General features: G+C 38.1%; 1 protein-coding gene across 1 annotated transcript in view; it reads left to right on the forward strand.

Annotated features, from left to right (window-relative positions):
* eys (eyes shut homolog) overlaps positions 1–15,365 on the forward strand; it is a 150,420-nt gene that overhangs the window by 16,740 nt on the left and 118,315 nt on the right. The window contains 6 exon segments of the mRNA XM_029449390.1: positions 167–281; positions 1,904–2,063; positions 8,065–8,169; positions 12,175–12,314; positions 14,020–14,183; positions 14,343–14,596. Coding sequence (XP_029305250.1) covers positions 167–281; positions 1,904–2,063; positions 8,065–8,169; positions 12,175–12,314; positions 14,020–14,183; positions 14,343–14,596 — 938 coding nt within the window.

Raw genomic sequence — 15,365 nt, forward strand, 5'->3', positions numbered from 1 at the left:
TCATAAAAACTGGAAGAATAATGTGCAGACACTATCTCACATACCGTATCACTAACTGGTCATGTAGAAAACAAAATTATAACGCCATTTTTGTAACAAATACGGCTTGTTAGTGCTCAAGGCTTTGGGTGAATTTATTTTGATGACACTGACCTCTTCTTAACAGATGTCTGAGAGGGTTTTCCGGAAAGAATTGTGAAGAAATAATTGACTACTGCAGGCTGCTCAATATCAACTGCCTGAATGAGGGATTGTGCTTGAGTGTAATTGGAGGATATCAGGTAAGTAATTCAATGTTTCAGTCTAAATGAAATACTCTGTAGCCCACAAACTATGGCTAGTGCTGCACCTTAATTACAGTATGAACATAAAGTGAACTTATTCATAAGTAGAGAAGTTATACAGGCAATACTTTCTCTTCCAGTTGTTAGGATTTATGTGAGTATTTTTATAATGTGATTTATACCGGGTTAGGGTTACCACTACATGATGATGTTTTTGTCTTTGAATACATACAAATGTAAACTACAGAGTTTAAATAGATAGACATTCAATTTATATCTATTTAAACTCTGTAGTTAAATTGTCTATTGAATGCCTTTTTAACATAAAATAGGCTTTATAAGTAAACCTGTCATTAGTTGAAAAAAACATAGAATAACAGACGTCACTGATTAAATATGGCTCCAGACTTCAGTAATCCAATTCTAACCCGTTGATCATTGAGCGTATGTGGACTTGCTCAGACAGACAGTTGCTGGTCTAATTTGCCTTTCAATTGCTCAGTCTCCACCAACGTGCTTTTTACACCTGAGACTGCTCCGCAATGCCCCATAGCTCCTAATTATTCTCCATCAGTCTTGTTCCATTAGGCCACTGAGAGTGTTCTTAATCTAAAATCCACTTTTCAACGCTTCGTGTTGGTGCTCCTTAAACCGAGGTCGGACATAATCAAAAGTTGTTGCTCGCTGCACATGGGACATTTCTTCTTTTCATGCTTTTTATTTTTATTTATATTTTTTGAAGTGACTGTCCCTTTGAGTATGAAAAAACATTGGGTAGTTCATTAAATGTAGCCTGCTTATTTATTCCATTTGTCATGGAGAGGCTCTCTACAGACGGAATAAAACTAAAGGTTGCATAAAACCTTTTTATTGAAAAAATAAAAGGTTTTATTGGTGGATATATAGCACAGCACTTTTGGATAAGAATTGGACTGCATTGATGTGGGTATGTACTCCAGCACACTGAATTTAAAACAAGACTAAGGTTAAAGTGCTGATTCCTTGCTAGAAAGGGGTCAGTTCCCCCCCAAAAAAACAAAAAAAATTCTCCTTTACAGTATCTTTAGTAGTATGTAGCCTCGCTTAATGGTTTGGATGTATGTCATCTTAATCCTCAGACCTCTGTGTCAAAAGTTTCCATTTAAACTACTGTCTGCGGAAAAATAAAAGCTACTGTTTCATTTATTTAAAGTATTTTGCTATGATTGCCACAAATTCCATCCACCTCCATCATATGCAGTTATTGTCAGGGATCTTAAAAGACGACCTCTCAAAACCTGAGCCAATTCAACCAAAAGGATCTGTGTGGGTACATGTTGAGGTAGGTAATTTGGTTGAACTGGCCCGTATATTTGAGGGTGTTTACAGCCACATCAGATGAACAGTATGCAAATTGTTTGCATTTTATTCATGCAGCCCAAGGGTAAAAAAACAAACATGATACCTACACTGTTCACTCAATAACACCACCAAACACCCTTAAACTGCAAGTCAATAACTTAAATTTCATGGTCATTGTTTAATTTGAAAATTCAGTGTGGGGTAGAGCAACAACAACGCCAAATACACATCTTTGCTCTAATACATACTCACACAAATATTGTTCTGTTTTCCTGCAGTGTGTTTGTGCCCCAGGATGGATTGGAGAGTTTTGTCAATATGTAGGCGATGCCTGCCTGATAAAACCAAACAGCTGTTTCAATGGAGCCCCATGCATTACAACAAACCAGCCATCCTCTCCTCCACAGTACACCTGCCAATGCCCTCTCGGCTTCACAGGTGAGATAACTTTGCTTTATTGTCTGTTTTTTTGCTCCTTTCCATCTCCAGAATATCTCAAAAATGTGGATCGATTTGTACAAACCCTTGTGGGAAGGTTGGTCTTGGGGTAAGGAATGACTGATTGATGTTTGGGGAACATCTGAGGTGGAACTGGTAAAGCTTGACAGCAACATGCCGTTAGCAGAGATTTGTGTTTTGACATTTGGTGTTGTGTACACATCATGTATACTGTATACAATGTATGTACAATGTTGTGCTAAGATGTGAGGCAGGCATGCAACACAGGTGGTGAAGGTGTTCATTTTCTGAATATTTGACTCCTTTAAGACTGGGATTCTGCAGTCTCATGCAAGACATTTGACACAGATCTCGTATGCTGTGAGCGATCCATACATTTTTAACATTTCTATTTTGTCTTTTGTTGGTTTTTTTAAGGCAGCAGTGAATAAAAAATGTCCTAAAATCTATACTCAAGTCATGTATTCCATCGAAAGTGCATAATTTCTATCATAACATGGTCACAGAAAATACAGGTTTCTAAATGACTGGCAGGTGTCCATTAAAATGTGATGTCATAAAGTTTGCAAAGGACATATGTATAAAAGACACACTTTTAATTTGAGTGAGTTCTTACAGCAGAAATGTGGGTGTCAAAATGGTCTTGGAAAGAATGCCACAAAGTGAAGCCTCTTCTTTTTATTATCTTTGCATCTATGAGCATCACCGGTTAGATAACATACTTATGCTATGACTGCATTACCAGTTAGTTCACTTATAAAACTCACCATGGATTAAACTGTCTACAAACATACAAAACAAACAAACGTAAAGCGCTGCATAGAGCCATGTTTGACCATTAGGGGTCAGAAAAGTAAATTCACAGCAATGGATTACAACTGGTTGTTTTAGCTCTAGTTGTTCCACCAACTTCTGAGAAAACTAGACAATCTAGATAATAAAGAGAGCCGAGCATATACAATGTAAAGGCCCTGTCACACATCCGTATGCCGGCGCATATGAAAATTTGTCAGAGTCCAAATATGTCCAACTTTTCATCGGATCGGAAAAGTGAACATATACAGATACGCATGTCTAACCTATTGATAGAGTATCACTTATTAATACAAAATGTATCAGACGAATGCCCAACGAATGCATAACGTATACAAAAATATGGCGTATACAAAATATCGGCAACACGCTGGTGTACGTTGATATAAGGTAAGGTATAAGTGGTACTTGTTAAGAGCTCACTGTGTTACGCTGGGGTGCGTTGTTGAACGCTGACGTTTTGAGCATGTTCAAAATTACCGGACGTACCCGACGTGTGCTTCATAAGTTATGCAGACGTTATGTTACGTTAGACATACGTGAATACGGAATACGTACGTGAATACTTACCTACATAAATATAGTACGTAAATACTTAACTACGTAAATATAGTACGTAAATATAGTACGTGAATACGTACGTGACTATGTTAGAGGTACGTTAGATATAGGCTACGTCGGCTGACGGTGAATCCTACAGCCAATTTATTGATAACGAGTGGATAACCTATTCCTACGCTATGTTAAGATGATTCCTGACGACAGGAGTAACTTATTAACGTGTTTCTACAGTACAGCTAGCGTTCAGCATGTTAGCCGTTCTCCAGCATCAGCATGACGTGAACCAGATGGCACTTTTCCAGCTCCGTTGGCCAGACGCTCTGATACGCTTTAAATAAGTAAGTGATACGCTATCAATATGTTTAACATACGTATAATAATTAGTTATGTATGCGTTATGTATACGTCAGCTACAACAACGCTGTGGAAAAGTTGGACGTATTTGAACTCTGACACATTTTTTACTACTTTTCATATACGCCGGCATGTTTCTGCCATACGGAGCTGTGTGACAGGGCCGTATGTCTGGCGTGTTCGCCGTATCGTCTGCGTCCTTCAAACGATCACAATTTACCCTTAATTTATATCAACCTATTGCCGATATTTCGTATGCGCCGGCATACGTTTCTGTCATACGGATATGTGTTACATTTTGCATAATAAGTATTTTTTACTTTTGGTACCGTAAGTATATATTGATGCTTCTATAATTAAGTAAGATTTTGAATTCAGGACTTTTACTTGTAACGGAGTATTTTTACAGTATTGCTACTTTTAATCAAGTAAAAGATATGCAGACTTTTGCCATCACTGTTTAATGTAATGTTTTGATGAAACATGTCTCCTTATGGAGCTTTAATGAATGTTGACAATTTCTAATTCTATAGTATATTATGTCCAATTTAAATACAAATGAACATGATAAAAGTATCAGGCACTGATGTTTCAGTATCCCACTATACATAGGGTAGTAGACATTTGTCATTGATAACATTCTTAATGGGTTAATTTAATTTCCTGAATTCTGTGTTTGCTAATATCCTTACAGCTGGCATGAAGTAAACTTGGACAAGTCTGTTCCCTAGTAATACTGGGTAACTAATGGTAGTAACTGTAACACCTGAGAGCAGTTTGTTTGGAGACAGGGGGTCACATGGGTTCACTCATAGACCTCTTGTACTCTACATTGCTTGCACATGGGTCAGCAGGGCGCCATAGTGAGAGGAGAGGACGCACTTGACGCCAGGCTTTGGTTCAAACCTCAATGTTTGCAAGCATCCGCTCTGATTAATGTCTCAACAGAACCTCAACTGAACCCCAGCCACCTCAAGGGCAGCTGCTCCATAACTAACTTCTGACCTCTGCCCACCCTTAGGAGGTCGACAAGGAAAAACGCCCGACAGTGATCAATCCATCTTAAATATAAGTAGTTAACACTAGCTGTAAACATTTTCAGTTAGTCCAAACCCAAACAGAGAAGAACCAAAACTTGCATCTTCAACTAACTGCATTTCTTTGAAGCGCAAATTAATTGAAAAATTACTATTTCAGGCCAAAAATCTGTGGTTAGGTTGTGATTTACAAATCACAAGCCAACCACAGATTTGAAAGTGAAGGGAAGTTCTCTTGATGAAGCGACTTCTTTTTTTTTTACCTTGAAGCTTATTTACCAGTAGCCTTGCCTGCTTGACATTTCTAAAGCCTGCTGCTGATTGCATTTAATCCAAGTACACTGACAAACTGCTTCCTAATTAGCTGCCAGCTCGGAATATTTCCAAAAGTTGTTAAGCTATCACTGACTACTGTTATTGAAAAGATAATTACAAAAAAAGACAAGGGGAACAACTAAGAAACACAAAAACACAAAGGGTTGTTGTTACAGATTATGAGATTTAAGAAGAAGAGTAAAAGTGCAACCCTTTTCATTTACTTTAAAACGATGGAACACATTCATAGAAACACAAAAAAAGGAAGCGTGATTTTCTCAAGTGTGTCATTGCTACAAGATCCTCCCAGGTTGGAGACACCACACATGATTTCAGTAGATGCTTATAAATAAACTAATTCTACTCTGATGTTGTCTGAAGCAGACTCCCTATAGGAGAGTTGTATAGTGTATCTCATTCACTGCTATGCCATTTTATTCCATAATATAATCATGTTTCATGCATTGCTTAACTATCTGTTCGTTCTGCCAAAGAAATATAATCATATACATCATTCATTATATCATAAGCAGCTCATCAGCATAATGCAGTGCAACATCTCTATATAGATTTTGTTACATTTTATATTCTATCTATACATTATTTTAAAGAGAAATAAACATTATGGAACACAGATCCTTGCTGAACATGTGTTATGCCGTATAGGGGTTATGATGGTACTGCACAGTATTGTTCCTCTGTTGTTTTATGCTTAAACAACCAGTGAATGAGATTTTCTTCCCCAGTGCACTCAGGTTTTGGCCTATAGCGTATTTCCCAATCTAGCCTTAAGTCCTGACACACTGACCTGTCAGTCAGATAAGCCCTTACATAGCACTACATGAACACATTTTCCCCCTCTGTTCAAAGCTGAAATCTGTTGCCACTTCAGTAATGGAAAATTGTCTGTTACACCATGGCAGGTCTTAGTGACTGATAGAATTCATCATTTTCTGGCATCTTGGGATTTTTGCTTTGGAATTTCGAGCCATGCAGCATAGAAAGGCCAATTTAATTTCAAGCTTTGAAAACCCACTATACTCTTCTCATAGATCATAACTCAATACATTACTCAAACCCCGGCATTTCACTTTCATTTTAGAAGGCTTTATTTTTCACGGAACAACAACTGGTTTCACTCATACGCACTCTTTTTCTTTTTTAATTGTGTGGATTGTAATATAAGACATGGAAACTGGGCAGTTAAATGCAAGTTGAGAATCCACTAAAGATCCAGGAGTGCGATTTAAAAGACAAATCGTGAAACCATCTGCCATTCTTCACCTGAAGGTCTTTGCATTTGAACCTTTATCTGGCCAATGAGAATCTATTGGCTTTAAGGAACATGCAAGTAAATAATGATTGTGCTCAAGAACAAGTAGTTTGCCCAAATTCAATTAAAAATAATCAATAGGTATCAACATCACTGTTATAAAACATATATTTCTAGACTTTTATGACATTGCAGTTCATACTTTTTGTAGCCTAAAGCTCCATGTATCATTAAAGTTATATTTATATATATATATATATATATATATATATATATATATATATATATATATATATATATATATATATATATATATATATATATATATATATATATATATATATATATATATATAACTTTAATGATACATGGAGAAAGGCTACAATACTACATAATTGATTGTATTCACAGCCATTAATGAGGGTAGGTGTTTCTCAGATTTTAGTAGGACAAATTTGTATAATTTTCTGCCGCACAGCATGGCATACTTTGAATATAATGACCTGTAGCAACTGCCGTGCAGATGATATCAATCATGGTGTTTGTGCCGTAGCATGAGGTTGCCGCTGTCAAGAAGGGACTTTCACTACATGTCATTGCTGCTCGGTTATTGATGATAGGACATTTTAAATTAATAACCTGCAGTGGAAGACACCCACTCCCAACCACAGCGGTAGAACTAGCAGCTGCTGAGGCAGCTGAGCGGCAAACAAAGCTCCTATCAAGCAACCTGAACCCCCCACCACTTCTGCTCTCTTCAGCCGGACAGAGCTCGTTATTAGGTGTCTGTTTTCTTAACAAGGAAGTGAGCCTATCTAATCACATTTCTGTTTTCAATTCCAGCGGTTTACCACCTGAATCCTATACAGCATCTTATTAAAGGAATGTTTGTGGCCTAATTATTGTTTCAGGAGAAAAGGGGCTCAAACCGTTAAAGCCAACTCAATAGAAACAATAGGGGAAATAAGTTTTATCATTTTATTTCATACCACTCTCATATCTGTACACTAACAATGAAGCTGAAGACAACAGCTAATTAGCTTAGCATAAAGATAGGAAGCAATGGAAACAGCTAGCCTGGTATTGTTCAAAGGTAAAAAGAAAATACTCTGAGTACCAACACTTACCTGTCAACATCACAGCGATGGCAAGACTGCAGTTTGTCTGTACTTCCAGTCAAGAAATAGTCCGGCATATAACCAGTTAACTTGTTGTATGTACACGTGCACAGATCAAACTAATGAGATGCATGTTATATAGTGCTTTTATAGTTCTTTTCTTTGTACTTATTTGACAGAGCCAGACTAGCTGTTTCCCCCTGTTTCCAGTCTTTATGCTAAGCTTTCTCTTGAACAATAATTAGGCTATTAAACATTCCTTTAGTAAGGTCCTGTAGGATTCAGACGGTGAGCCCCTGGAAAAAGTAAAGGGAGATGTTGAAAGAAAAAGAAACCCTGTTTGGACAGGCTATTCCTTACTAAATATGGCAATTACATAATTTCCTTTGGTCCTTCTATTCATACAGGAAAAGTACAACAGTACAGTATAAATATACACTGCAATTTAATGAGCTCGTAGTGAGATACAAATGCAACTAATTGTAACATTGTTTACCTCCTATTAACAGGAACAAACTGTGAGACTGAGATCAACGAGTGTGACTCCAGTCCCTGTCAGCACAATGGAACATGCTATGACTTGCTAGGACGCCACAAATGCCAATGTCATGCAGGTATGTTGGGCTAATGTCAAAACTAGAGCTTTGTAATGACATCTATGTGATATCTGTATTAGCTGTGGTAGCAGGCAGTGCTGCAGACCTTTTGAAACATGTGTGCAGTGGATGAGGCCTAAGATGCTCAGCCATCTCAGTACACACTGAAAACCATTTTGCCTGTTATTTGCCTTAGCCAGCGGGGTCCCTGTATTGAGACACATTCTGCCTGCAGAAGTTAGGCCAGAGAAGTGATTTCATTCCTCACATGAATCTTACTTTTACCCTGTTAATTAAAAACATTCTTAAGTTTTTTTTTTTTCCATTACCTCCACCAAGGACATTATGTTCTTTTTGTCCGTTTGTCAGCAGGATTACGGAAACATCCACTGGCCCGATTTTCATGGAACCTCCGCCACATTTTGAAGCGGAACCGAATCACAGGGCACGTTAACTCTGTGAGATATGGCATTCGTGCTGCATTTCTGTGGTGTCGGAACAATCAGAAGAATTAGTTCCCACCTGGGAAAATTCAGCGGCAATAAAATACAACACATTTTCTTTTTAGCGTCCATGTTGTTTCCACATTACAACTGAGAGCTCGTGAACACACCAAAGCAGGAAGAACAACTTCCCAACTCGAGAATTGCATTGGCTGCCTTGGGGGAGGTCTGCACTCCCCGAATTCCATTGTAGTTTAATTAATATGTATGAAATGATGTTTTTACTTCTTCAATATAGCACACAAACTCCCCTCACTGATCACAACATGCTCTATTGTGCAGCATAGAGGCAACAATGCACAGCCAGGGACTTTGTAACAATATTTACATTTTCAATTTACAGCCTTGGCCTGTGACGAACAGCTGAGAAAGAAATCACCAAGTCCATTGCCAAAACTCAATAATGCGACCAAATTGTGCAAATATATTAATGGGAGTATCATAATAGTATACAATGACTCTACCATTAATAACATTTTCCTGTAAGTGCTTATTGTGCCCGATGGGCTAAGTCTGAATTTACATTCCCTGTATGTAAACTGATGGACCACTTGCGGGAGGTTGGTGTTGCTGGCAGGGAGCAGTTAGTGTGTCTGGCAGTTGCTCTTGCCCAGTTTACTGGAACATTTTACTGCAGTGTGGGCACAGTGTCTTAGTGGCCAGATGAAGTTTATCTCATAAGAATTTGCCGCTGTTATTTTTAGTCATTCTCTGAAAAGGATTTTTGGCTCTTCAGGAAATGGAACATTGATGGTAATGAAACACTGTGTTTGTTCACTCTTGTTAAATCAAACATTAAAGGACAATATCAGTGTTAATGACACATGGGTCACAGAATCTGTTCTGCCTCATCAGCTGCTGAAGCAAGCCGCATTAGAGTCACTATTTAAGGTGACATTCGGAGGTGGCTTTGTATTTTCATGAGCTGATGAATTGTGTCAGCCTTTGAAGTGTCTAAGGTGCAATTCTCCATAGTTCTGAAGATCGTGAACGATAGCTTGATGAGTTATTCATCCATCCATCCTTTTATTTCCTATGCTACTTATCCTGCTCAAGGTTGTGAGGGGCTGGAGACTCCTGCGAGGCACACCATGGACAGGTTGCCAGTCGATCTCGGGGCTAACACACAGACGGAAAAACAAAGTCTTACCTACAGGGAATTTCGAGTTTCCAGTTCACTTAACTGGCATGTCTTTGAACTTAGTGAGGAAACTGGAGGATACCTTTGCAGACACTACGAGAACTTTTAAAGTCTCTTTTAAAACTCTTTTAAAGGCCATCAGGTTTGAACAATGCAATAACAACATATAATATATATATTTTTTATATATATATATATTTTAATTTTTTTAATTTTTTAATTTTTTATATATATATATATATATATATGTTATATATATATTATATATTTTTTTTTTTTGTATATATTTTATATATATATATATATATTTTATATATATATTACATATAATTTAATATATAACTAAGTATATGTGTTTTTCTTTTTTAAACCTAATTTCCCAATACACCAGATTTGTTGTGACTGTCCCTTGTGCTTTTTTGGGTAAGCATCTTTGTGTAACTTTGGCTGTGATGTTAGAGAAATGACTCAGTGGGCTGATGGCTATGTCATTAGGGTTATCGAGTAGGAACCTCCCATCACAGATGTCAAGTTGAATTAGTCCCACGACACACCAGAAGGCTCAACAGTTATCATGTGCCACCCCCGGTACACCTGCTCAGAGCACAGATCAGAACTGTACTCATCCACACTGGCTTTTCTCTATATTTAGCCACATGCACGTTATTATACACAGGTAGGGAATTGTTTATCTCTTCCCCTTAGTTAACCAACACATAGTGGGATTCTTAGTTTCTTCCCCTTAAGTTTGATGAAACAACACAGTGGGCCACTGTCTTTTCTACAATGTGTTGTCTGTCACACGTTGAGGAAAACAAATCTTTTGGAAAACATGTTTTTGTACTTATGGCCAAATGGTGTCATGCCACCTGCATAGATTGGCTGCTAGTGGCCATATTTAGTAGATCTAGTATAGTGCATCCAGCGTGAAATAAATACCCAGAGAGAAAGCCGAACCTGCAGAATAGATGGTGGCGTACACTGTGACTACATCTTTGTAATCCACCTGCATTGCTCATCCTCTGTTCTCCTCCGCCAACTCGTGTAAACTTTTGGCGACGTCTCCTGCAGCTTTTTTGGTTTCCAGTCACTCTGCTCACATTAAATTTTCCTTCACAATACAAATGTTCCTACGATGACTGTATTTTCCCTCTTAGTGAGAAGAAATTGTTGTTTGCCTACTGAGTTGACACGGATATTTGCCATATATCCATATTTTTGCACGCAAGCTGGTGCTTTTTCCTTCAGCCAAGAGCCATCGGTTGCTCTTTTTAGCTTCCTCTGAAGATGCCTTTGCAGCCTGCCTTAATCCCTGATCATGAATCCCTAACTCCCTGAGTAAACTGGTACTAGATGTGGCCACAGATCCAAGGTAACGAAATTCCACAGGGCACGTCCTGACTTTCCGGCCTTGCTACTAAATCCCATCTGTTATCTCAGTAAACTTAAGCCTCTTCCGCTCATATGCCTCATCTGCTGCATCTTCTCATGTTGAAGTGAGTTCTACAATGTAAGAAAATAGTGTGATGAGTGCTGGACCACAGTACTAAGCAAAGTCTTGAGATATGGGTGGAATTATGAATTATGTCTTTTTTTTCCAAGCCCCACCTGCTGCTGAATATATTACTAACTCAATTCCACATGTTTCCCTAAAAACAGAATATGGGTAAGTCAAACCAATGCACAGTTCTCACTCTCCTAAAGCTTACAGAATGTCATTTATGTTAGTTCATGGTCCGTTTAACTATTGGTTATGCCAAATGTATAATCTCAGACATTATTTCCAATCAAGCCACCTCGACAAGGGTTTTCCTTTTAGTGACACATGTCTGCTGTGATTCTAACAAACTCTTTTTTGTCGTCCACAAATCTGATAATAGTTACAGATGAGTATTAAAATAAAAAAGCACGAAGAGGGATTAGATGAATAATCAAGGGGGACAAGTTGCACAATCAAACGTAAGTTAAAATGGACATTTCATGAAAACTCACTGTTTCAGTGCTTGTTCACATACATGTGGGTGCCTACAAAGCCAACAACTTCAATAAGACAACCCACTCGGTTTGTATGGGCTGCCTAGATCAGAAAACGTAAGGACTTAAAAATGTTGATAACGGAAACCTAAAATATAAGTATGAACCTGAAAATTAGCTTAAATATGTCCCCTTTAAGAATTCAACTAAGGCTCAAGTTGAATACAAAGTCTGAGATGCACCGTGGCTCATCGACAGTACTTCAAAGTAAGGCCGATCCTCCAATTCTTCCAAGCCTTGTTTATTAGATATACACAATGGCTGACCTGGTACAGTGACATTAATTAGAAATGGGTTTGCAGCAGATTTTGAGTTACATTAACTGTAATACATTTTTCATTTCAGGTTTTCTGGGAAATAATTGTGAAGTTGACATAGATGGCTGTGCTCTGCACAACAACGCATGTCCACCAAAGACTCAGTGTCTGGATCTCCCAGATGGCCTTAAATATGCCTGCCGTGTTCCCTGCCCTCAAAACTTTCAAGTGGGTAAAAAAACATCTCCATGGACTATTTGTCCTCATCTTCTGATTTTGTTTAGTATTCCTTTTAAGTCCTATATATCTTTATAGAGCTCCCAATCTTCTGTTTATTTCTCTTAAAGCAGTTTCTATGTATTCTCTACAACAGTGCAGCAGCATTTTCACAACAGCAGGGAACCATAACAAGAATATTAATGGGGACATTTTATGTAATTTTCTCCTCTATTTTATTTAGAGGAGTTTGGTCTCTGTTTTATAATGTCTGTCGCATAAGAACACAGAAGTCACATCATAGAACAATCTCAATAATGTCTAGTCGGGGTAATGGTACATTATGGATGTATTTCCAAATGAGCAGTGTGACACTTTGGCATAAGAAATTAATCAGACAGTGAGCAAATAAAAATGCAAAAAGTATTACTTTAATTAATTGTCATGTTAAGTAATAAAGTAGGAATGCTCAAAGTTATTTATCTGTCACCAAAAACTGAATTATAACTATGAGGACTTAAGTGAGAAGGTATCAAATATGAATTCAGTATTTTATTTAAAAATGTGGGATAATCCTTTGTTATACACAGGGATAAAAATAAGCATAAATCCCAAAGGATGATTGACAGCAAATGCGATAATCCATAAACAGAGCAATCGGATGGTGCTGAAGCTGTACAGTATGTTGGTTTACCCGTTGACTAATGAGGGAGTATAGCTTTCTTGTGACTTTTATTGATGCATTTAAAATGTTGCTGTATCAAACACAACACAGAACCAATACACAAAGGTAGTTAAGTAACACAGTGTGGCCTGTGACTGACTCTAATTACAAAAAACACCTTGTTAGTGACTATAGGGTTGAACTAACTATATATTCTCAGGATACTGTATATTGAAGCACATTTGTATGTTCTTTTTTATGTTTGAATGCGCTTGCACGTTCTTCAGATTTTCCACAGTCATGGTAGAAGAAGACAAAGCTGGAATTGTGTGATTGTCAGGGCTTTTGCTTTTGGCATGCAGGAGGCGAGCACATTTGCAGGACTGAAAAGGCCTCTGCCACCTGACACGGATGAGTGTCACTACAGATTTGTAATGTCTGTATTTTTTGAATGCGCGGGTTTATTTACGTATACTTGAATCGACCCTCTGTGTTTAAAAAAAGCTTAAAAAAAAAATAAAAAAACTGATGAGCTTCTTCAGATGACAGATGGAGATGATCACTCACTGTGGAAAGAGCAGTGTGCTGGCCTCCATACAGAACTGCCATGATGTCTGCATTATACTCCTTCCCACAAGCCAGCTCTTCTTCAGCCCCTTTGTTTTCCCTCCACTGTATATAAACACATGTACCAGCAAGCAGGTATATCTTTTTTGTTAGAGAAAACTCTTGGGAGGTTTAGCCCTCAATGACCATTGATCTTGTCTTGTAAGACATGATGTCGAAGCTACATGGAATACTAAGTGAACCCAGTATAAAGCATTGATCAGTATTCATGAGTGTGTCATGTGGCTGTAATGGAGCTCATTTTCAGGCAGTCAGGAACAAGAAACGATTAGGGGTCGCATTGTAATATAATGGTTATATTTTTCTGACCAGAACAGGCTCAGTCCAATCTAAAATATTACCATACAAGATGAAGCGATTTCATCTTTGCACCTAAAGCAACTTATTTCATGACATGTCTCTAACGGCTCTATCTTCTATCAACAGCCATGTGCCAATGGAGGACGCTGTGTGTTGAATGATGCCAGTAGCTACACCTGCATCTGTACACCTGGTTGGTCTGGTCACAACTGCCGTGTAAATGTCAATGATTGTGTTAGACATTGGTGTCAAAATGGAGCCACTTGTGTGGATGCGATTGATGGTTACAGGTAGGTGTGTGTTCAAATCTTGATTGTCTCCGGGCCATTCAGGCACCAGAATGTCAATGATTGTAAAAGCTGTGACATTTACTGTTTTCTTCCTTCAGGGTTGAAAGATTTCCTCTACTGATATACAGTATTAAGACATTCTCTTTATTCTATTGCTAGCTGCTTTTGTCCCAATGGATACGCGGGCATCTACTGTGAAGAGGACATTGATTACTGTGTTGGCCATCGCTGCTCTGAACATGCTGTTTGCCTGGACCAGCGGTATAACTTTACCTGCCGCTGCATGCTTGGATTTGAAGGGTCGCTCTGTGAACTGGAAACAAATGAGTGCAACAGCTTCCCCTGCGCAGGCGGCGCCACCTGTATGGACCTAATCAGTGATTATCGGTGCCACTGTCCCCCGGGGTTTGAGGGTATGAGACCATCTGATGCGAGTTGAGATGCGTGTGAGAGTATTTGCAGCCATGAGTATGGCCAGCCACAGGAATATGTGGTTGTAGAGCAGATGTTCAGTGTTTGAACGTTAAGATGTCAGAGACAAAAATATGCAGCATTCACACGGAAGATTCATCAGAATTTGCTCGACACTGTTGGACATTAAGTAGGAGTTTCCACATTGAAATTTGATATGAATCAATGGTCAAGGCAAAAATGCATATGTGCATATGATTGAAATTCAGACATACTGTGAATAAAAACAGTTTTTTAATTGTCAAAATGCTTTTTAATAGTACTGAGAAGGCTCCTGATGTAAATCATTATGCATTAGAACAAATTTATAGTGACATAAAACATTATCTTTGCCCCTTTTCATTGCAGTAATGGATGTAGGAGAAATACGATGCGTGTGTATTACTGAAGAGTTACTTAGAATGCAACCGCGCGCAAAAGCTTGTAGTTTGAAGGTATGCCTTCATTCCTCACCGTTAATGAAATGGCAGTTTTTATGATATGCATATAACATATGTGTCATGTTTCACAGAAGGCAAAATTAACTCCAATTAATGTCATGTTTTAAAACATGCAGATTCAATACTGTAAAAATATCCCTTTTGTGTCATCTAAATATGCCAAAAGCAAATAACTATTTAAAACATAGTTGTGAGTTACATAGTGTACATTTAAATGAGTCTGTCTATGTCTTAGACATTTGGCACAATGTGGACTGTTCATATTAACAAA

The sequence above is a fragment of the Cottoperca gobio genome, chromosome 15 (assembly GCF_900634415.1).
Source record: "Cottoperca gobio chromosome 15, fCotGob3.1, whole genome shotgun sequence".
In the NCBI taxonomy this organism is placed as follows: domain Eukaryota; kingdom Metazoa; phylum Chordata; class Actinopteri; order Perciformes; family Bovichtidae; genus Cottoperca; species Cottoperca gobio.